Source organism: Phallusia mammillata, chromosome 8 (assembly GCF_965637545.1).
Source record: "Phallusia mammillata chromosome 8, kaPhaMamm4.hap1.1, whole genome shotgun sequence".
NCBI classification, from domain to species: Eukaryota; Metazoa; Chordata; class Ascidiacea; order Phlebobranchia; family Ascidiidae; genus Phallusia; species Phallusia mammillata.
This window is the reverse complement of record NC_137259.1, coordinates 19,562,631-19,586,029: the sequence shown is the minus strand read 5'-3', so window position 1 is coordinate 19,586,029 and position 23,399 is coordinate 19,562,631. Positions and strand designations below refer to the sequence as shown.

The following is a 23,399-nucleotide window of genomic DNA, read 5'->3' as shown; positions in this document are numbered from 1 at the left end:
CTCATTTTGAGAAACACTAGACAAACAATTTTGTGGTTTAAACCCTGAATCACATCTTGCATGAAAACTTGCCGCTTGTTTCCACGACAACGAGAAAAGCATGCGCCACCCTTTAGGCATGGGTTAAATGGGTTAAAACTATCACAGCACGTAAAGGCAAAATGCATCGTCGTTTAATAAAGTAAAAAAAATGTTCCCATGCTTTGTAAAACAACCATGTTCCTTGATAACCACAAAACTGAAACACGAAATACCTTGTTGTTTAGTCCAGTAACTTTTCGGCAAATTAACTTTGTTATCTAATGTTAATGAAATAATCCAGAAAACTAATTCGTAAGCAGAATTACATATAGTTATTTCATTTATAACCTGATTTTCTGTTACAACTTTCAAATCGGTTGGGTTCGTATTGACAGCATTTTCAGATAAAGCTCCTGGAAGACGCGCTTTGTGTCATCAACTGTTTGGTCATTTTACCATAATTTTTATGTTTTCATACTTTAATTTACGACGTATACCTTCAAACCTGATGTAACAAGTTTCACACCGTTTTCTAACGACAACACTTTTTACGCATCTATACCTTTTCAATATATTTCGCAGATAAATTTCCTAGAGTTGCGAAATGCGTCGAATTAAATCGTATGAGAGTTTTCATTTTTGGCAACTTTGATTGTCTATTGTTTCAGTTACAAACTGCATATCAAGGCTCGGCAAGTTTTTAAAAGCTGTTTGACAACTTACGTGCCATTTCAAATTAAACATGGCTGCGTGTGTCAACATTTATGCGAGTAATACTGGTTGACTAAAAATTTTTAAGCGGTTTTAATCACATGCAATAACATTTGTACGGGAAAAATACAGCGTTCGCCGGAGCAAACATATTGACCGAATATCCTGTTGCTAAATAAATTTCCACATTTTTCAAAATTTGTATCGAGCGGTCAATTCAAAGTTTAAAAATAAATTGCAGCAAAAATCTTTAGTGTAACTTTGCAACTTTGTGCACGGGTTGGAAATGTTTTAACGTCACGTTCCGCATGACAAAACCCTAATGCTACCAGTCGTTACCATGCCAACCGTGACGTAATCACTCATCCGTGAAACTTCACACCCTTTTTTGCTCCGCTTAATTTTTAGCGCAACCAAACCAAAACTAAAATCTCGCCGCACCGTAATACTAGACATGACCTCACACAAACTAATAGTCATTCAGATCATAGAGTAGAAACAAGTTCAAAAAGCTTTAAACCTCACAAAATTCCTTGTTTCACCTGCTAGGGTAGCTGAAGTGATATTTAAACCAACCCGTATTAAGCACCACAACATAGTTTAGTCTGGACATGACGCTGCTAACGATGCTCTGTTTCCCGAGAACGTTTTCAAATTCGCATAAAACCCGGATCTTTAAAACGAATCACCCGAGTAAGAAATCCACAGCAATAATATTAACAATTAACCGTTCAACTGAAAGTGCCCAAACAAAATTTTGCTTCAGAGAGTTTGCGTATAAAACCAGAACATTACTCGCGAAGAAAACACGCAGAAAAAAACTCTCATGTTTTGCAAACCACTAGGGTAACTTTTATTTGGTCACCAAACATTCAAAAACTTAACGTTAAAGATGCAAATCTGGCAAGCAATCTAAACTCAAAACGCCATGTAACTGATGGCAACAGTAAACGTATATCAATTTGTCCATACACAGCGGCAGCATTCAAACCTCACAATATTGGTGTTACAAACCTGAAGAAAGTCAAGCAACCGCATTTAAACGGATCTGTTCAAAACATGTGCTCGTTTTTACTCAGCGTTCATACTAAACTAAAAATTTGTAAAAACAAAATTTGCAGCTGCTTGCAATCAACCAATTACGTCACCTGTTTAAATCCATCAGTTTTGGCTGAAGCAGATATTACAAAAGAAGTCATAAAAACATATAAAAAACCCAAAAAAGTGTGTACACCAATTTTAACAACACCAGTTATCGAATAAAATAAACACATTGTTAAGCAACATAAGGAAATTTTTTTTGTAACAGGGAAAATTAGACGACCCTTGGACGTTCAGGGAAATAAAATTTATTACCAGCATGAGACAAAAATCTTGCAATAAAAAAATCAGTAAAACATTTTTTATTCCTAATTCTGCCAGAGCGAAAAAAAATAGTTTTTACTGACACCGATATTTTTACTTTCAGATTCGACGGAAAACGGTCAAAACTTGTCAAAATTATACTTGTTTTGCAGTTTTAGATTAATAGCAAAAAAAACTAAGAGCCTGATTTAGTTTTGTTTGAAAGAATCCGCCTTCCACCACTAAGTGTTGTTGTTCTGTTTTTCAGGTTGTAGGAAACTTTGTGTTTAATTAAAAAACATTAAATAAGTGATAATAATGAAGTTGTCGATAGTTTGTGTGATGTTGGCGGTTGCCTGCTTCGTTTCTGTCAATGGTAAGTTTTAAGTTTGACAAAAGATGAATCATACGAATGCCCACGTTACAGGAGTTTTGTTCAATTGTTGTTTATTAATTTATTTCCAGGCCAAACAAATGTGGACAGAATGTGCAGAGTATGTTCGAATTCCATGCACTATGACCAAGACCAGAACAACAACCACTGCTATGACAACTCGACAAATGAAGCATCTATGTTGCAATCATCCGTCACTCCACATTGTCTCACCACGTTCACAATCGCCGATGGTAAATTAAGTGGAGGATACAGTTAGTTGATAAGTGCAGGTATTGACAGAATTTTGTTAAGCAAACCTGTGATCTGTGGACAGAAGCAGACAAGATGCATCAAGTGACTTTGACACCACAATAACAACCGTCCCAACATCGCCAAAATGCAACACAGTATTTAGCCAAGGAGTTGAACTGACAACTTGTTACCACACTTGCACAACTGACAATTGTAACACGATCACAGCAAGTAAGTTGATACCTGACAACATTATCACTAAACAACACAAGATAAATCACTTATTGCTGGAACTTACAGACAGCTTGATGTCATGCGCATCAACATGCATGAACAACGGATATTGCAACTACTTCACTGGTCAGTGCGTTTGTGTGGGAGATTGGAGTGGAGCTGATTGTGGAACTGCAGGTAAACATCAACATCAGATTTGCAATCATCACAAATTTATCCAACTTTCTACACACAGTGACAGTTACCCGTCGTTCTTGCGTCCAATGCTCCCAGGAAACTGACAGCACTTGTGCCACAAAAACAGCAGGAACACCTTGCTCTATTAATATGTCGGCTGCAAATGTTTACTGCACAACAACTAGAACTACCCTGTACGATGCCGGTAAGTCATTTCAAAAATGAGAAGCTGTGAAAAGCAAAATTCAAGTATGTTCTGTTCCCGTTAAACACGATTTTAAACTAGTTCTTTCGCTTTCTTGTAGTTGGGGCCGTGGTGACGAGCCGAATAACCCGCGGATGCACAACAACCAACAACTTCCAAGACAGATGCAAGTTTTCCGCCCCTTCTGACGGCAGATTCACCGACCACACTGAACAGACTTGCACCAGTACTTGTCAGACCGATAACTGCAACACAGGAACACGTAAGCACAAGCAATAATATGGAAAACAACGAAATTGACAAGTGAATGTTTGCAGCTGATGGAGTTGTAGCGGCCACAGATAGAGCTCTCCAGTGCGTACAATGCACAGGAACCGGAGGTTCCTCATGCAACACTCGAACCGACAGAACACTTTGCCAAGGTGCAGCGAATCAGTGCTACTCAAGAATCATCTACTACTACCAGGAAAAAGGCGATCTTCGCTACCAAGGTACGTGGTTCGTGTTTGAATCAAACTTTTTTTGTGCTTTATTGTGGATTGCTATTCAGCTGATTCCGATGTTATGATTGAATCAATTGAACGCGGATGCCGTGATTCCACAACATCTGTGAACTCTTGCACTAACGCAACACTTGGAACAAGCAGCGCATTGAGAGTGACATGCGAGGAAAGCTGCACTGAAGACGGATGCAACGTAGGATTTCGTAAGTTTCACTTCGGTCGTTAAAACGTTTCTAATTCGGAAATACTAATGTTTGCTGACAATCTTTTTGCAGCCAACCGCAGCAGATGTGTGCAATGCAGTACTGAAAGATCCGTCGCGGCATCCACTGGGGGAACTACTCTCAACATCAACGGACTTGTGGTTGGATACGACGTTTGCCTGAACAACCCATCAATTGCAGTTGACTGCTCAAGCCCTGCTCATCGATATTGCTTCGTCAGGGAAACCGGTAAGCAAACTTGTCAGTGAAAGTTAAAAGTGACGTTTCTGACCCAAACTTTCTTGGTCTAGGTGAAGACAGAGAAGGTTTCAGCAGAGAAGTCGTCAGAGGATGCTCTTTCTTCGACCAGGTCAACAGCTGCGACGAGACTACTGTTGACGGGGTCGATTACAAAGTGTGCAACAGAACCTGCACCGGACATGGTTGTAACCAAGGTGCGTGTTACGATAAAACAAACCGGTGTCTCAACTAGGCAGTAAGAATTTAAAACGCCACTGTTCAGAAATAAGGTTTGTAATAAAGTTTAACTATTTGGGTTTTCGATCCGTACGCACAAGTATTAGCGATCAAACTCTGCTTTTATTGATTGCACCTGAATATGTTACTCGTGATTACTTCGCACCTGGGACGTGTCCAACCGCCACAGTCGCACTTTACAAAAGTTTAATGCTTCAACAAAAACGAAACCCACTTGGCCAAGTATTTAAACAAAGTTTTGTTTGCAGGCAACGGGTCTGTGATGCCATTGCAGAGTTTGCTGATGATGTCTCTCCCTGCACTCATCGGATATTCCTTGCAACGATTCTTCTCGTTGTAAAATGGACAGAGAATTTGTTTGTTTGCTGGGTGACGTTTTAACTGTGTGATTTGCATGATGTAGAAATAATTATTATTTTATCCCAGCAAGGGAAATGCTTGTAGTCGATGCTTCCGCTTATCCGCTAATGCTTGCTTCAATTTGGTGAATATTGAGCGCACAGTTGATCGTTCATTGCATGATTGTTGACTTTTTTCAGTTGGCAAGATAATTGAATGTTTTCTGTGTGCCGCAAAATACAAATGCTTTCTATTAATCGCAAAACCTGCTTTCCGCAATGTGACGTGCATGCAGCTTATTCACACAACGATTTATGCTTGCTTGCTTCACACTGATTCAAAAAGCTGCTTTGTGATTTTTTTCCGCTTCAGTTTTAGTTTTCTGAACCTTGAAGATATTGCACACTGTAATTTCCTACAACTTTGCACCCGCAATCTCAATGTATGGGGAAGTTTAAATCAACATAAAATCCACCAAAACTTACTAAATATGTTGGGCTTTACAAAAATGGCAAAAAAACGTGAAAACCGCCTTTTGTTATAGTCTGCATTGAAAAAAATAGGTTGCGGTGCAATGAAACATGTGTAGTATGTCGAATGTGCAGTAAGTATGTCCAAGGTGCAAGGATCAATCCACGTTGGTATTATATTAACCACTTAAATATCCACCCACTGGATTTACAAAGTTTGACCGGTAAGTTACGCGCCAAATTATCCCAGAATTAACCGTACAACCTGCCAACTTCGCGCGTGGGTCGGAAATGTTTCAACGCAACGTTCCGCATGACAAACTCTTTTGATACCACTCGTTACCATGCCAACCGTGACGTAATCACTCATCCGTGTAACTCACGCCGGCGACTTAAACTTTCGACATTTTTTTCTGCTCAGCTTAAATTTTGGCGCAACCAAATCAAAATCTTGTCGGACCGTAATATTTATTAAACCTAACCTCACACAACTAACGCTCATTCCGATCATAGGGTAAAACAGTTAAAAACGTTCTAAATCTCACAAAAACTTTTTATGGCACCTGCAAATTAGCCAAACCGACGTTTCGAACATTGGGTGTGCAACCTTTGTCACTTTGGGGCCAAATACAATTTCAATAATTAGATCGCGAGCCGCACCTTTAACACAAGGTGATTTTACTTTGTTGCATACCAAATATGCCTATATTGAGTTAACAATTACAAGTAAAATACACATTTGATTCTAGCCACATATTGTCAGGTCGGAGAAAAATAGCACCGGATGCATTAATCTGCTTAAAAATATATATTAACTGGACTCGTTTGCCAGTACATTTGAAAACCAAGCGTCACTGCGGACTGCACAACCTTTAATCAAGGGCCGTATTTGGCCGGTGGGCTGCAGGCTGCACACCCCTGTTTTAAACCAACCCGTACTAAGCAACACAACATAATTTAGTCTGGACATGACGCTGCTAAAAATGTTCTGTTTCCCGGCAACGTTTTAAAATTCGCTCAAAATCCGAAAATTTAAAACCGTACGGTCGATGGGGATGCCCCTGTTTAAAATTATCCACAACAATAATGTTAAAAATTAACCGTTCAACTAAAAGTGCCCAAGCGAACCATTGTTTAGTAAGTGGTCTTAATTGACGAAAAATAATTGAACTTGCGCATAAACCAGGCAATTACTCGCAACGAAAACTTGAACCAAAAACTTTTCTGTTTTGAAAACCTTTAAGAGTAGCTTTCAATTCGCCACCAAAAACCTCAAACTAAACGTCAAAGCGGCAAATGTGGCGAACAAAGTTCACCCAACACGCTATTTAACTGATTGCAATCGTAAACGCATTTCAATTTGTCGATGTACAGCGGCACCAAGGAAAACTACAATTTATTAAAACTTCATAACTTCTGCAATGCTTTGCCATGGCAAAAAACGCAAACCTAGCCCTATCTGCCCAATCAACGTAAATTTTTTTACTCAACGTTCATTTACTATGAAGAGTACTAAGACTAAGAAAAAAAAAAACGTTTACCCGGAAAAAATTGCAGCAAGGAGCAAAATACACAATGGAAATACATACCCAAAAAAATTTGTACAAAAATTTACAACAGCAATTATTATGTTACATAAATATTGTTACACAACATGGCGGGAACTTGTTTTTAAATAACATCTTTGTAACAGAATAACTAGATTGGTCTTGGGCGTTTTGGAAGGTTACTTTTTATATCACCATATTAAATACAAACGCCGTAGAGAAAAAAATCAAGCAATAAAAATCGAATTTTGTTAAAGACAAAAAATTTTTTACTGATAAAGATTTTTACTGATACTGATATTTTTACTTTCAGGTTCGGCGGAAAAACGGTCAAAACTTGACAAAGTTAACTCTGTTTTGCAGCTTCAGATTCATTAATAAGAAAAACTGAGAATCCAATTAAGTTTTAAAAAAATACGTCTTCCCACCACAAACTATTGTTGTTCTGTTTTTCAGGTTGTAGGAAACATTTTGTTTAATTCGAAAACAGTAATTATAAGTGATAATAATGAAGTTGTCGATAGTTTGTGTGATGTTGGCGGTTGCCTGCTTCGTTTCTGTCAATGGTAAGTTTTAAGTTTAATAAAAGATAAATAATGCAAATGTCTGAGTTTCTTGAGAAATGTTAGTTACACGACGCAAGATCGTCTAACAATACGACATTTCTTTCAGGCCAAACAAACAGATCATGCATAGTGTGCGCGACAACGGGCTTGTATGCTGACCAGACTCAGACGGACAACTATTGTTACGACAACGCAACTAACTTAATCCCACCAGCTGCTACTTCATCTATGACTCCATATTGCTTAACCACGAGCGTTTTCCGCGACGGTGAGATTAAGTGAATTGAGTTAGTAAACTTGAAGTTTCATGTTTTGACAAATCTGTTTAGGTGTTCTGAGCATGATGACGAGAACCAGACAAGATGCTGCAAGTGACTTTGACTCCACAATAACAACCGTCCCAGCATCGCCAAAATGCGAAGTAGCATTCAACAATGGAATTGAAATGACAACTTGCTACCATATTTGCACAACTAACAACTGCAACACGATCGCAGCAAGTGAGTTGACATATGACAACGTTATTACTTATCATTACAAGATAAATCACTTATTGCTGCAACTTACAGACAGCTTGATGTCATGCGCATCAACATGCATGAACAACGGATATTGCAACTACTTCACTGGTCAGTGCGTTTGTGCGGGAGATTGGAGTGGAACTGATTGTGGAACTGCAGGTAAATATCAACATCAGATTTGCAACCATCACAAATTTATCCAACTTTCTACACACAGTGACAGTTACCCGTCGTTCTTGCGTCCAATGCTCCCAGGAAACTGACAGCACTTGTGCCACAAAAACAACAGGAACAGCTTGCTCTATTAATATGCCGGCTGCAAATGTTTACTGCACAACAACTAGAACTACCCTGTATGATGCCGGTAGGTTATTTTAAAAATGCACAAAAGCAAATGTTGTGACAAGCTCAGACGGAAAAAAACTTTAATATTTTTATTCACGTCTGTTGTAGTTGGGGCCGTGGTAACGAGCCGAATAACCCGCGGGTGCACAACAACCAACAACTTCCAAGACAGATGCGAGTTTTCCAACCCTTCTGACAACAGATTCACCGATCACACTGAACAGACTTGCACTAGCACTTGTCAGACCGATAACTGCAACACAGGAACACGTAAGCACAAACAATAATATGGAAAACAGCGAAGTTGACAAGTGAATGTTTGCAGCTGATGGAGTTGTAGCGGCCGCAGATAGAGCTCTCCAGTGCGTACAATGCACAGGAACCGGAGGTTCTTCATGCATCACTCAAACCGCGAGAACACTTTGCCAAGGTGCAGCGAATCAGTGCTACACAAGAATTATCTACTACTACCAGGAAAAAGGCGATCTTCGCTACCAAGGTACGTGGTTCGTGTTTGAATTGTTGTGCTTTCAAAATGACAACTTTAGTAATCGATGAAAACCATCACAGCACGACTTAAACTGACGATCACTGTTTGCTTTTTTTTATTAGAGTAAAACCAAAGGACGATAAAAACCTTAGTATTCTGTTCTAGCAAGAATTTTATCGTCCGTTGGTTTTACTGTTTTCTTTGTGCTTTAACGTGGATTGCTATTCAGCTAATCCTGATGTTATGATTGAATCAATTGAACGAGGATGCCGTGATTCCACAACATCTGTGAACTCTTGCACTAACGCAACACTTGGAACAAGCAGCGCATTGAGAGTGACATGCGAGGAAAGCTGCACTGAAGACGGATGCAACGTTGGATTTCGTAAGTTGCACTTCGGTCGTTAAACCTTTCTAGTTTGGAAATACTTCACTGTACGCCAGACCGATTGAATTATGGCTCGACACGTAGCCTGTTTAGAACAGTTGATAAAGCGCAAGACGTGAAAATGGCCCCTGACATGGGTTCGAATCCCACTGCATGCTAGATTTCTCTAATTTATGTCTTGTCATATACGGGAATGCTTGGTGACCGGCTGATTCGATAAGACTCGTTCAATGGGCCTGGCGTATTATGGTTTATACATATAATAAGTGTGCCGTGATCGTTGTTCTGCATAAACGCTTCAGCGCTGTTTCCAGTTTGGAAATTATAAAGTTTGTTGACAATCTTTTTATAGCAAACCGCAGCAGATGTGTGGACTGCAGTACTCAAAGGTCTTCATCCAGCTTTGACGGACTTGTGGCTGGATACGACATTTGCCTCAACAACCCACCAGTGGCAACTGTCTGCACAAGCCCTGCTCATCGATATTGCTTCGTCAGGGAAATCGGTAAGCAAACTTGTCAATGAAAGTGGAAAATGACATTTCTGACCCAAACTTTCGCGGTTCAGGTGAAGACAGAGAAGGTTTCAGCCGAGACGTCACCAGAGGATGCGCTTTCTTCGACCAAGGAAACAGCTGCAACGAGACTACTGTTGACGGGGTCGATTACCGAGTGTGCAACAGAACCTGCACAGGGAATGGTTGCAACCAAGGTGCGTGTTACCATAAAACATACCGGTGTAACCCAGTTACTTTTTCTGTGACTTTTTGCACCAAAGTCGATTTGTGAAAAGTTTAATAAACTTTAAGAATTCACTTTGAATAAGAACTGGACCAAAAAGCGTCCTGATATAAAATGCAACAAACGACTGCCTCAGAAGATAAATACCCAGAATTCTACGTTCAAAAGCGTTTTCGACAAATGAAGTAAACGAAACACACTTGGTCGAGTATTTAAACAAAGTTTTGTTTGCAGGCAACGGGTCTGCGATGCCATTGCAGAGTTTGCTGATGATGTCTCTCCCTGCACTCATCGGATATTCCTTGCAACGATTCTTCTCGTTGTAAAATGGACAGAGATTTTGTTTGTTTGCTGGGTGACGTTTAAACTGTGTGATTTGCATGATGTAGATTATATTATGTAGTGTTAAACTCCGGTTATAAACCTTTACTGTAAATTTATTGAAGCAGTTTATATTCTTTGCATGATTGCTGACTTTGACAGTTGGCGCGACTTTGAATATGATCTGCATGTCATCAAATACAAAGTTTCCATGTTTATTGCAAAAGCGTATCATGTTGTACATTTTGCATGTTGTAGCGTGATTTATTCCAACCGGTATCTGGCAGATTAAATATTTTTTACCCAATACTGCACGCATTCGTTTAGTGACCAGACCAGTGTTTCTCAAAAGTTTCTATCACATATTACCCCTCTAAACCGCTGGTGATGGCAATACACTTTCTCTAACGGCCTAAAACAACGAAAAAAATCGGACAATTTAGGCTCAAACACTGACACTGTTTGACCAAGTTCGAATTTTAAAAAGAAATGTTTTTTTAAAAAAACAAACATTTTACCTAAAGTATTATGTGAACAAATTGTCCATGTCCCTGTATTAAGTTCGAAGATTTATTTCAGGGCCCCGAATAATCCATTTAACCTCCGGACCCCCTATATTATTGCGAACAGCCACGTAAATGATTTGGCGCCCATTTTGAGAAACACTGGACATGGCCCATCTTGTGGTTTATCCCTGAATCGCATCTTGCATGAAAACTTGCCGCTTGTTTCCACGACAACGAGAAAAGCATGCGCCACCATTTAGGCATGAGTTAATTGAGTTAAAACTATCACAGCATGTAGCGGAAAAATTCAGCCTTTTTGAATTGAAAAACGGTGGCTGAGAAGTAACCTAGAAAAATTCTTCCCATGTTTTGTGTAACAAACAAACATGTTCCTGGTAACGACAAAACTCAAGACGGAATACCCTGTAAGTTCAATTAGTATCTTGTCTGAAAATTGATCGCATGCTTCGATGTTCCTGAAATTATTAAGGAGGATTTTAACAGACGGATATATACGCCAGACCAACATAGAGCTGTTATGTCGTGTAGTAAAGTTCATTCTCTATCCACAATTTTTAAACCGGTTGCGTTCATATTGATAACATTTTTAGGTCAAGCTTCAAGATGTTGGAAAGGTGCGGTTTGTATTATCAGCTATTTAGTAATACTATAGCAATATTTATAAGTGCAATAATTATTATGTTTTTGCACTTTAGCTTACGGTAAAGACCAGCGGTTCTCAACCAGTGGGCCATGGAAGCATTTTGATTGGGCCACAGACCAATCAAATAGAAAGCTTTTTTTAAGAATTTTCATTTGTGTCACTACACTCAATTTTACAAGAATAATGGCTTGGGGAGGAATTGAGAAGGAATGTAAATTAATTTGAATTAATCTATTTAAGGTATAAAGTAACTTTGAATTTCTACAACACTTTATGTTTATGATGTAATAAACTACTTTGTGATTACAATAAAGCCAGATAGCAGCATATCAATTGTCCAATTACTCGGTCATAACTCAACATGCTTGATTAAAGAAGGGAAAGCGCTGTTTTATGATTTTTTTGCATTAAGTTATTTTGAACTTATAATCTGTTTGAAATATGTTCTGCATTTCTTTTCTGAACCTATTTAATAGTTGTTGTTTTTTTCTTTCAAAAAGTTTACTGGGCCACAGAAGTTTTGAGCAATGAAAATGGGCAAAAAAAAAGAAAAAAGGTTGAGAACCACTGGTATAGACCGATCAGGAACACTTAGTTTTAAACTCTTTCAAATTACAACATTTTTCACTAATTTTACTAAATTATATTCCCTCTGATTTGTAAACCACTACATTTCGTTGATTAATTTTTAGAGTTGCGTTATGAGTCAAATTCAGCCGTGCTACAGACCTGTCGTCTAATATTTCAGTAAAAATCTTTCGATCAGGGGTCGGCAACTTTTTGAACGTTGTGTGCCAATTACCAAGTTAATCCAAAATAATCAAGTCTTTGTTTGCCAACGTTTGTAATTTTGGTTGACTAAAAATACTTCAAGCGTTTTGAACTTAATGCGAAGGCTTTGTAATGTTTTTTACAGCTGCTGCCGACACAAACATGTTGGTCTAATATTATGTTACTAAATAAATTTCCACAGTCTTGAAACTTGGTTTTCAGTCGATCGATTCAAGGTTTTAAATAACGCTAATGAAATAGTGTCCTTCGATATATGACCAAATTGCAAACGCGAAAACAAATTGCAGCCAACATCTTCTCGCTTCATTTCAAGAAATTAACAAAAAACAATGGGTTGTTTCGACATGAACACTGGCTTCCAAAACATACTGTGCAAAATCTATCTAAAATAAAATCATGTTTTTGCCATTTTTTAGGTCTTTGCAGCGAAGTTGGAAATGGAAAAAATGACTTTTTACTCAAGAACATCAGAAAAAAGTTTTCAAATTAATACTGAGTCTAAAATGCAAACGAGCATCTTTATTTCACTTTTGATGCGAATACGCATGTCCGATCCTCCTACTAACAATTGTTGTTGTTCGGTTTTTCAGGTTGTAGGAAACTTTCTGTTTAATTTAAAAACATTGAATAAGTGATAAGAATGAAGTTGTCGATAGTTTGTGTGATGTTGGCGGTTGCCTGCTTCGTTTCGGTCGATGGTAAGTTTTAAGTTTAACAAAAGTTAAATAATGTAAATGCCTAAGTTTCTTGAGAAATATTTACAAGCGGGGCAAGGTGTTCTCATAATGTAAAATTTCCTTTCTCTCTAGGCCAAACAACGACCACAAGAATGTGCAGAATATGCTCACTTACTATTCAGTTTTATGACGAAGTTCAGACCAACAACCATTGCTATGACAACACGACCAACTTACCAACAGCGTCATTGACAACAGTCACAACACCATATTGCCTCACCACGTTCACAATCGCCGACGGTAAGATTAAGTGGCTACATTTGGTTGATTAAGTGCAGGTATTGACAGAATATTGTTGTTAAGGAAACCTAAGATCTGTGGAAAGAAGCGTTCAAGATGCATCAAGTGACTTTGACTCCACAATAACCACCGTCCCAACATCGCCAAAGTGTAATACAGTATTCGGCAACGGAATTGAACTGACAACTTGCTACCATACTTGTACAACTGACAATTGTAACACGATCACAGCAAGTAAGTTGATACCTTACAACATTATTACTTATCATCACAAGATAAATCACCTGTTGCAACTTACAGACAGCTTGATGTCATGCGCATCAACATGCACGACAAACCAAGGATATTGCAATTACTTCACTGGTCAGTGCGTTTGCAATTCAGGTTTCAGTGGAACTGGTTGTGGAACTGCAGGTAAATATCAACATCAGATTTGCGATCATCACAAAATTATCCAACTTTCTACACACAGTGACAGTTACCCGTCGTTCTTGCGTTCAATGCTCCCAGGAAACTGACAGCACTTGTGCCACAAAAACAGCAGGAACAGCTTGCTCTATTGACTCGCCGGCTGCAGATGTTTACTGCACAACAACTAGAACTACCCTGTACGATGCCGGTAAGTTATTTCAAAAATGAGAAGCTGTGAAAGGCAAATTAAAGTATATTCTGTTCCTGGTAAGCACGATTTTCAACCATTTTATTCGCTTTCTTGTAGTTGGGGCTGTGGTGACGAGCCGAATAACCCGCGGATGCACAACAACCAACAACTTCCAAGACCGATGCGAGTTTTCCAACCCTTCTGACACCAGATTCACCGACCACACTGAACAGACCTGCACCAGTACTTGTCAGACCGATAACTGCAACACAGGAACACGTAAGCACAGGCAATAATATGGAAAACAGCGAGGTTGACAAGTGAATGTTTGCAGCTGATGGAGTTGTAGCGGCCGCAGATAGAGCTCTCTATTGCGTACAATGCACAGGAACCGGAAATTCTCACTCATGCACCACCGCAACCGGAAGAACACTTTGCCAAGGTGCCGCGAATCAGTGCTACTCAAAAATTATCTACTACTATCAGGAAAAAGGCGATCTTCGCCACCAAGGTACGTGGTTCGTGTTTGAATCAAACTTCCTTTGTGTTTATTGTGGATTGTTGTTCAGCTGATCCCGATGTATTGGTTGAATCAATTGAACGCGGATGCCGTGATTCCACAACATCTGTAAACTCTTGCACTAACGCAACACTTGGAACAAGCAGCGCATTGAGAGTGACATGCGAGGAAAGCTGCACTGAAGACGGATGCAACGTCGGATTTCGTAAGTTTCACTTCGGTCGTTCTAGTTTAAAAATATTTTATTGTACTGGTCTGCATCGGCGCTTTAGGACTGATCCCAGTTTAGATGTTTACCTTAACTTTCCCCCAGCAAACCGAAGCAGCTGTGTGCAATGCAGGACTCAAAGATCTTCGTCCAGCTTTGACGGACTTGTGGCTGGATACGACATTTGCCTGAACAACCCACCAGTGGCAACTGTCTGCGAAAGCCCTGCTGAACAATATTGCTTCGTAAGGGAAACCGGTAAGCAAACTTGTTGGTTAAAACAGTAAGTGCCGTTTCTGACCCAAACTTTTTCGGTTCAGGTGAAGACAGAGAAGGTTTCAGCCGAGATGTCGTCAGAGACTGCGCTTTCTTCGATCAGGGCAACGGCTGCAACGAGACTACTGTTGACGGGGTCGATTACCGGGTGTGCAACAGAACCTGCACAGGACATGGTTGCAACCAAGGTGCGTGTTACGATAAAACATGCAAGTGTAAACCAGTCACATTTTCCTGCGTCTTTTTGCACCAAAGTTGATTTGTGAAAAGTTTAATAAAGTTTAGGAATCCACTTCCAATTAAAACTGGACAAAAAGGCGTCCTAATATAAAATGCAACAAACAACTGCCTCAGAATATAAATACCCAGAATTCTACGTTCCCAAGCGTTTTCGACAAATGAAGTCGCACTTAATATGATTTGCCGCTTTAAATAAAAAGCGAAACCCACTTGATCGAGTATTTAAAAAAGTTTTGTTGACAGGCAACGGGTCTGTGATGCCATTGCAGAATTTGCTGATGATGTCTCTCCCTCCACTCGTCGGATATTCTTTGCAACGATTCTTCTCGTTGTAAAATGGAAAGAGAATTTGTTTGTTTGCTGGGTGACGTTTTAACTGAGTGATTTGCATGATGTAGAAATAATTATTATTTTATCCCAGCAAGGGAAATGCTTGTAGTCAATGCTTCCGCTTATTCGCTAATGCTTGCTTCAATTTGGTGAATATTTAGCGCACAGTTGGACGTTCATTGCATGATTGTTGACTTTTTCAGTTGGCAAGATAATTGAATGTTTTCTGTGTGCCGCAAAATACAAATGCTTTCTATTAATCGCAAAACCTGCTTTCCGCAATGTGACGTGCAGTCGTGCATGCAGCTTATTCACACAACGATTTATGCTTGCTTGCTTCACGCTGATTCAAAAAGCTGCTTTGTGATTTTTTTCCGCTTCAGCTTTAGTTTGTTGACCCTTGCAGATATAGCACACTGTAATTTCCCGCACCTTTGCACCCGCAATCTCAATGTATGGGGAAGTTAAAATCAACATAAAATCCCCCAAAGCTTACTAAATATGGGCTTAACAAACAAACGGGGGTTTATCGAAAACTCTCGATTACAAACCATGAAAACCGCCTTTAGTTTAGTCTGCATCGAAACAAATAGGTTGCGGTGCAATGAAACATGCGTAGTATGCACAGTGTGCTGTAAGTATTCAAAGGTGCAGGGCCCGACTCACGTTGACATAATATTCAACCACTTAAATACCCACCACTGGATTTACAAAGTTTGATCGGTAAGTTACGCCCCTAAATATCCCGAAATTAACCGTACAACCTGCCAACTTCGCGCGTGGGTTGGAAATGTTTCAACGCAACGTTCCGCATGACAAAACTCTCCCGACAACCGCCCGTTCCCATGCCAACCGTGGCATAATCACTCACGCGTGTAACTCACGCCGGCGAGTTAAACGTCGGCCATTTTTCTGCACAAATTTTAGCGCAACCCAACCAAAATTAAAATCTCGCCGCACCGTAATATTTATGAAACCTGACCTCACACAAACTAACGGTCATTCCGATCGTTGAGTGGAAACAAGTTTAAAAAGCTCCAAACCTCACAAAAACTTTATATGGCACCTCCAAAATTTTAGCCAAACCGATGTTTTAAACCGGGGGATGTGCGACCTTTGTCACTTTGGGGCCAAATACAGTTACAATAATTAGATCGCGGGCCACACCTTTAATATTAGGTGATTTTACCTTGTTGCGTACCAAATATGCCTATTTAACAAATACAAGTAAAATTCCCATTTGATTCTAGCCTCATATTGTCAGGTCGGAGAAAAATAGCACCGGACGCATTAATCTGCTCAAAATATAGAACAATTGGACTCGGGCTGCACACCCCTGTTTTAAAGCATCCCGTATCAAGCAACACAAAGTAGTATGGTCTGGACAAGATGCTGCTAAGGATGCTCTGTTTCCCGGCAGCGTTTTCAAATTCGCACAAAAACCGAATATTTTAAAACAGAGCCTCGTTCGAATAGGTCAGACCCTGTTTAAAATGACCCACAGTAATAATGTTAATAATTAACCGTTCAACTGAAAGTGCCCAAGCGAATTGACTAAAATTGACTAAAAATAATTTAAACCAAAATCGAACTTGCACATAAAGCCAGACAATTACTTGCAACGAAAACTTGAACCAAAAACTTTTCTGTGTGGAAAACCTTTAAGAGTAGCTTTCAATTCTCCACCAAATATCCTCACACTAAACGTTACAGCGGCAAATTTGGCGAACAAACTTCATCCAACACGCCATTTAACTGAAGAAAATTGTAAACGAATTTCAATTTGTCGATGTATAGCGACATCAATCAAAACCAGAGTTTATTAAAACTTCATAACTTCTGCAATGCTTTGCCGTGGCAAAAAAACAGAAACTTAAAACGACATACGGCGGGAACTTGTTTTTAACTCACATCTTTGTGACAGAAAAATTAGATTGTTTTGGGCGTTTTGGAGGATTCTTTTTATATCACCATATTAAACACAAACGCCATAGAGAAAAAAATCAAGCATTAACAATTTTGTCAAAGATAAAACTAGTTTTTTTAATACTGATATCTTTTTACTTTCAGGTTCGACGGAACGCGGTCAAAACTTTTCAAAGTTAAATTTGTTTTTGCAGCTTCAGATTAATAGGCAAAAAAACTAAGAATCCAATTTAGTTTCGTTTTGAAAGAATCCGACTTTCAACCGCTAAGTGTTGTTGTTGTTCTGTTTTTCAGGTTGTAGGAAACTTTTTGTTTAATTTAAAAACGTTAAATAAGTGATAAAAATGAAGTTGTCGACAGTTTGTGTGATGATGGCGGTTGCCTGCTTCGTTTCTGTGAATGGTAAGTTTTAAGGTTAATAAAAGTTAAATAATGTAAATGTCTGAGGTTCTTGAAAAATATTAATATGCGGTGGAAGATCATCTAACAATTTCTAACAACGACATTTTTTAGGCCAAACAAACAGGTCATGTATAGAGTGCACGACAACGGGCTTCTTTGACCAGACTCAGACCAACAACCATTGCTACGACAACGCAACTAACTTAACCCCACCAACTGTAACTTCATCTATGACTCCATATTGCTTAACCAGAAGTGTGTTCAGCGACGGTGAGAATAAGTGAATTACGTTACTGGACTTGAAGTTGCATGTCTTGATAAATCTGTTTAGGCGTTCTGAGCCTGATGATGAGAAGCAGACAAGATGCTGAAACTCCTGCCGACTTTGACACGACAATAAACACCGTCCCAGCATCGCCAAAGTGTAACACAGTATTCGGCGCCAACAGCAATGTTGCAGAGACAACTTGCTACCATATTTGTACAACTAATAACTGCAACACGATCGCACCGAGTAAGTTGATACCACCTCGCTAAACATTACAAGATAATATAGATACTATTAACTTATAGACAGCTTGATGTCATGCGCATCAACATGCATGAACAACGGATATTGCAATTACTTCACTGGTCAGTGTGTTTGTGTGGGAGATTTCATGGGAACTAATTGTACAACTGCAGGTAAATATTAACATCAGATTTGCGACCATTACAAATTTATCCAACTTTCTACACACAGTGACAATTACCCGTCGTTCTTGCGTCCAATGCTCCCAGGAAACTGACAGCACTTGTGCCACAAAAACAGCAGGAACAGCTTGCTCTATTAATCAGCCGGCTGCAAATGTTTACTGCACAACAACTAGAACTACCCTGTATGATACCGGTAAGTGAACAAAAGTTTTGATCAGTCCAGATGAAAAAAAAACTTTTATGTTTTCATATATTCACGTATGTTTTAGTTGGGGCCGTGGTGGCGAGCCGAATAACCCGCGGATGCACAACAACCAACAACTTCCAAGACCGATGCGAGTTTTCTAACCCTTCTGACACCAGATTCACCGACCACACTGAACAGACCTGCACCAGTACTTGTCAGACCGATGACTGCAACACAGGAACACGTAAGCACAAGCAATAATATGGAAAACAGCGAGGTTGACAAGTGAATGTTTGCAGCTGATGGAGTTGTAGCGGCCGCAGATAGAGCTCTCCAGTGCGTACAATGTACAGGAACCGGAAATTCTCACTCATGCACCACCGCAACCGGAAGAACACTTTGCCAAGGTGCAGCGAATCAGTGCTACTCAAAAATTATCTACTACTACCAGGAAAAAGGCGATCTTCGACACCAAGGTACGTGGTTCGTGTTTGAATCAAACTTTCTTTGTGCTTTATTGTGGATTGTTGTTCAGCTAATCCCGATGTTTGGATTGAATCAATTGAACGCGGATGCCGTGATTCCACAACATCTGTGAATTCTTGCACGAACGCAACACTTGGAACAAGCAGCGCATTGAGAGTGACTTGCGAGGAAAGCTGCACTGAAGACGGATGCAACGTAGGATTTCGTAAGTTTTACTTCCGTCCTTAAAACTTTCTAGATTGGAAAATAAAGTTTGTTCACAATTTTTTTTACAGCAACCCGAAGCAGATGTGTGCAATGCAGTACTCAAAGATCTTCATCTAGCTTTGACGGACTTGTGGCTGGATACGACATTTGCCTTAAAAACCCACCAGTGGCAACTGTCTGCTCCAATCCTGCTCACCAATACTGCTTCGTCAGGGAAATCGGTAAGCAAACTAAAATTTTAGGAGCATCACAATGGTTGGGGGCCAAAATGTACATGTTGTGAAAATGTTTAGGTCCGGAAAGTTCAAAGGAACGATTTACTTCAGAAGTCGTCAGAGGATGCGCTTTCTTCGATCAAGGCAACGGCTGCAACGAGACTACTGTTGATGGAATCGATTACAGAATGTGCAACAGAACCTGCACAGGACATGGATGCAACCAAGGTGCGCTATATTTAAGTTCTGTTACGCAAACCAAAAATTGTAGATAAAAACTGTTCAACCCACAATATTAAAGAATAATATTCGAATAATATTGATTTAAAATATCGGTTATGCGCGTTGGTCGGGATTTCTGTGCATATTGCATCACTAGGGAAAAACTTCATTGATGAACTTCAATTGTTTCTCGCTCTGTTACAGGCAGCGGATCAACTTCTCCAGTGCAGAATGTGTTGGTGATCCTTGTCACCGCTATGCTCGGCTACCTTCTTCAGCAAACCGCTTAACCGACCAAACAACTCAGTGTAAATATCCCACCAACCACTCACTGTAATTTCAGTAATTCACCAATTTCCCCATCAATTGTTGTTTCCACCTCTCCGATTCCAAATGAAGGCGAATAATTTGTTGCCGGATGTAGAACTGGAGTGGACTGTTCAGTTTCGACGAGCATGAAAATTTAATTCTGTTATTTGTGCATTGCTGTGTATTTTACATAATTTGATGTGTTTGTCTAATGTTAGTTCACGTAGTGTAGATAATTTCCCACATTTTATAATTTTGAGATTGTAATTATTGCATGTTATATATATAATTTTGTTCAAGAAGTTTGAATTTAATAAACCAACAGTAGTATCCAATGTTCTGAAAAGCTAATTTGCAGTTTGTTTAGAAGATTATAAAGTTGCTAATCTTCTGTGCGCAATAATTGCACCAGTTTTGTAGGCTGTATGCCAAACACATTTTTGTTTTTCGGGCTAAAGCCTTTAGATTTCAGCGACACATTTTAATATTGTCCGTTGTACATACTAAATGTTGAACATCGAACATATGTACTAAAATGGTAAACATCACCAACGAAAAACCTGAACCACAGTGATAACATTCTAACAACATGTATAAGCATTATTTAATACAGCATTAATGCTAATCTTCCGTCAAAAAGCTAAATGCTTGCTAAATGCATGGGTAATTTCAAAATATACTTTAACAAAACAACACCTTAAGTTTCACGCGACCCCATATAAAAGCACTTAATCTGAATAATTTCATGATATTAAGTTTGGTTAAATATTTTTTTGCAGGTACCTTGGAAGGTAAGCTTCTCATACATTGTCACAACGTTGTATGCGCAAAACATATCTCTCTGTCTACCCATAGTGGTGACCAAGTTTACACCATGGCTTGGCAAACGTTATTCTAGTGTTGTGAAAGTAGTATTAGTGCAAGAGTTAATGCTAATCGAGAGTCAAGTTTATTCAGGGAGTGTTGAAACCAACGAGGTTTTATGACGCACAAAATACTAACGCGGAGTTTGTGATTAAAAAACTTGCTTTATGACATAAATGCAAGATCAACTCAGGTAATTACAAATAACCACTTTAGTTTAAGCTTGGAGATTGAAAGCAAGCAGGGTGGGTCCGAGCAGTCTCAGCACGCGCGATAATTTATTTTTCGTACTAGCAAACATTTCGATTTTCTACGTTTTAGTTCAATGTAGACAGAAAATGCAAGTTTGTGTCAGAGGAGTAGAAATGTAGGCATTTTGTGATTAAACAGATAAATCAGAACTTTGTCGAAGGCAGAGCGCTGGTGGAAACGTTTTGTTCATAACCTTATTCTGGTTTATAGCAATATGTGTTTTGTTTTGCAGAAGTAGGATTAGGTGATAGTTGTAAACTGGTTATTTGAAAAAATGAAGTTGTTGTTGTTGACAATCTTTGCGGTTTCTTTGGTGCTCGTAAATGGTGAGTTACATGAAATGTTTGTGTTTTGGTTCACCAGTTAACTCGATGCATTGGGTTTTACCAGGACAAATCACAAGGACCTGTCGGTTTTGTTCCCAATCTTACTTCAACGGAGAGCCTTACATCAACAACGATTGTTACGACAGAGCTACAAGCGTCGCATTCATCACGTGCCCAACCACAAGCTCTCCATATTGCCACGCAACTTTTGAGATAGATGACGGTAGGCCGCAAATTGCTGTTAGTCTTTCACATATTTGCAAACCTTTAGCTGCGGACGAAATTATAAAGACCTAAAAACCAGAGCATTTCGAAAATATTTTTACATGCTTGTGTTACCGTTCAGGTTTAGTGGTGAGTGTCCAGCGTGGATGTTATGACGGATCAAGCGATCCAGTTACAACTGAAACTGGTGCTCCAACAACCACAAAATGCTCAACATCATTCAACAATGGTGTGGAAAGAACAACATGCCAACAATCATGTACAACGAACAACTGCAACACGGTGACAACAAGTAAGCTCAAACCGTTAGTTCGTCCTAATCCCAAAAAGACCTAACTTTACTTGTTTTAAATATTACTTGAAATTAGTGCAGTCATAAATAAAACATAAACATGGAGTTAAACATTACTTCGAAGCAGGAATGATTCTAAATTAACTTCGGATATTTCGATTGCAGACAATCTTCAGGTTTGCCAGAGCAACTGCTCAAACGACTTAGGACAAGGGAACTGCGATTATTTTACGGGAACTTGCATGTGTAACTCGGGATTCACTGGAGCGGACTGTTCAACCACAGGTAACTTTATCAGTGCTTTGCCTTTTCATCTACACATAAAGCGCAGATTTGGAAAAGCCCCTACCAGTTGTTAATTAAATGATAAACATTTTTTGCACAGTTTCAACCTCAGCATTTCGTAGTTGTGTTCAATGCGATGAAGAAACTGACTCCACTTGTGCAAGCAGAACCACAGGAAGCACTTGTCCACTTACAACACAAAACTACTGCACCACAACTCACACGACCCTCTTTGACGACAGTAAGTTGATGCAAGATATGTGAGGTCAAGCAGAAAAAAAAATGATTTTTTTGCGCAGGTGAAAATGTGGTGCGTACCAGGGCTGTGAGAGGCTGCGCTACTGAGCTAAACTACAGAGATGAATGCTTTTTCTCCACTCCTACCGACCCTCAGTACAGCGCATATAACGAATACACATGCGTAAGCACGTGCGCAACTGACAACTGCAACACAGCAACACGTAACTTGCACAACATGAAAACTAAACGTCCACAACACGCATAACTGAAAATTTATTTCCGCAGCAAACGGATTATTGGATGGAAGTGAAATAACTGCTCTATACTGCCTCCAGTGCACAGATGTAATTGACTCGGGTAGTTGCGCATCGTCAACTGTCAGCAGGACACTCTGCCCCGCTGCGTCCACACACTGCTATGCGACAACGACTTATTACACTTCCAACAAGACCGACCTCAGCACCAACGAAGGTAGAAAGTTACAAGCGCTTTAGCACTAGCGTTAGCAACTATGTTTTTGCTTTTTTGGAAGTTTTTTGCGCGGTGTTTCAGTAACGCTATCCACAACTTTACATCGATATTTTTTTCCAGCTTTGCCTGAATACAAGTTCGTTTCGATCGAGCGTGGATGCGGAACAAGCGCCCTCACTGCGCAATGCACAGAAACCCAACTAGGAACAACAAGCGGCTACAAAACAGTTTGTCAGGAAAGCTGTCAAATCGACGGATGTAACATCGGGTGGCGTAAGTTCTGCGGTTTTTCTATTCAGCGCAAAAATCAAAATAACTCCTGTAATTAACCTACGATGGCCAAAATCAAACTGACCACAATATAGTGTTCGTTCACAAAACTACTTGTATACTCTTAACAGTATGACTTTTAAATTTGCAGCCAACCGT

General features: G+C 39.5%; 4 protein-coding genes across 4 annotated transcripts; all 4 read left to right on the top strand.

Annotated features, from left to right (window-relative positions):
* The first annotated feature begins 2,394 nt into the window (after nt 1-2,394).
* Nucleotides 2,395-3,874, top strand: LOC145205636 (uncharacterized). The gene is made up of 8 exons (XM_080078366.1): nt 2,395-2,452; nt 2,542-2,703; nt 2,861-2,935; nt 3,005-3,115; nt 3,174-3,320; nt 3,421-3,582; nt 3,638-3,818; nt 3,871-3,874. Exons 1-8 carry the CDS (start codon nt 2,395-2,397, stop codon nt 3,872-3,874), a joined length of 900 nt encoding a protein of 299 aa, XP_079934492.1.
* Nucleotides 3,873-5,223, top strand: LOC145205039 (uncharacterized). The gene is made up of 4 exons (XM_080077674.1): nt 3,873-4,026; nt 4,099-4,275; nt 4,338-4,481; nt 4,773-5,223. Exons 1-4 carry the CDS (start codon nt 3,885-3,887, stop codon nt 4,862-4,864), a joined length of 555 nt encoding a protein of 184 aa, XP_079933800.1. The 5' UTR covers nt 3,873-3,884; the 3' UTR covers nt 4,865-5,223.
* Nucleotides 5,224-7,388: 2,165 nt separating this feature from the next.
* On the top strand, nt 7,389-10,261 carry LOC145205635 (uncharacterized). The gene is made up of 11 exons (XM_080078365.1): nt 7,389-7,446; nt 7,553-7,714; nt 7,776-7,946; nt 8,016-8,126; nt 8,185-8,331; nt 8,421-8,582; nt 8,638-8,811; nt 9,032-9,187; nt 9,543-9,695; nt 9,758-9,901; nt 10,165-10,261. The coding sequence occupies exons 1-11, from the start codon at nt 7,389-7,391 to the stop codon at nt 10,254-10,256; spliced, it is 1,530 nt and encodes a 509-aa protein (XP_079934491.1). The 3' UTR covers nt 10,257-10,261.
* A 2,592-nt stretch (nt 10,262-12,853) lies between these two features.
* LOC145205633 (uncharacterized) lies at nt 12,854-15,370 on the top strand. Its single transcript, XM_080078364.1, has 11 exons — nt 12,854-12,911; nt 13,023-13,190; nt 13,254-13,424; nt 13,491-13,604; nt 13,663-13,809; nt 13,909-14,070; nt 14,126-14,302; nt 14,361-14,516; nt 14,625-14,777; nt 14,840-14,983; nt 15,279-15,370. Exons 1-11 carry the CDS (start codon nt 12,854-12,856, stop codon nt 15,368-15,370), a joined length of 1,542 nt encoding a protein of 513 aa, XP_079934490.1.
* The last annotated feature ends 8,029 nt before the right edge of the window (nt 15,371-23,399 follow it).

Coding starts and splice junctions, on each gene's coding strand:
- LOC145205039 (XM_080077674.1), top strand. CDS start 3,885: ATGATTGAATCAATTGAACGCGGATGCCGTGATTCCACAACATCTGTG. Junction 4,027..4,098: donor CGGATGCAACGTAGGATTTC/GTAAGTTTCACT, acceptor ATCTTTTTGCAG/CCAACCGCAGCAGATGTGTG. Junction 4,482..4,772: donor CGGACATGGTTGTAACCAAG/GTGCGTGTTACG, acceptor TTTTGTTTGCAG/GCAACGGGTCTGTGATGCCA.
- LOC145205635 (XM_080078365.1), top strand. CDS start 7,389: ATGAAGTTGTCGATAGTTTGTGTGATGTTGGCGGTTGCCTGCTTCGTT. Junction 7,947..8,015: donor CTGCAACACGATCGCAGCAA/GTGAGTTGACAT, acceptor TGCAACTTACAG/ACAGCTTGATGTCATGCGCA. Junction 9,188..9,542: donor CGGATGCAACGTTGGATTTC/GTAAGTTGCACT, acceptor ATCTTTTTATAG/CAAACCGCAGCAGATGTGTG.
- LOC145205636 (XM_080078366.1), top strand. CDS start 2,395: ATGAAGTTGTCGATAGTTTGTGTGATGTTGGCGGTTGCCTGCTTCGTT. Junction 2,453..2,541: donor CTGCTTCGTTTCTGTCAATG/GTAAGTTTTAAG, acceptor ATTTATTTCCAG/GCCAAACAAATGTGGACAGA. Junction 2,936..3,004: donor TTGTAACACGATCACAGCAA/GTAAGTTGATAC, acceptor TGGAACTTACAG/ACAGCTTGATGTCATGCGCA.
- LOC145205633 (XM_080078364.1), top strand. CDS start 12,854: ATGAAGTTGTCGATAGTTTGTGTGATGTTGGCGGTTGCCTGCTTCGTT. Junction 13,191..13,253: donor CACGTTCACAATCGCCGACG/GTAAGATTAAGT, acceptor ATTGTTGTTAAG/GAAACCTAAGATCTGTGGAA. Junction 14,071..14,125: donor TAACTGCAACACAGGAACAC/GTAAGCACAGGC, acceptor GAATGTTTGCAG/CTGATGGAGTTGTAGCGGCC.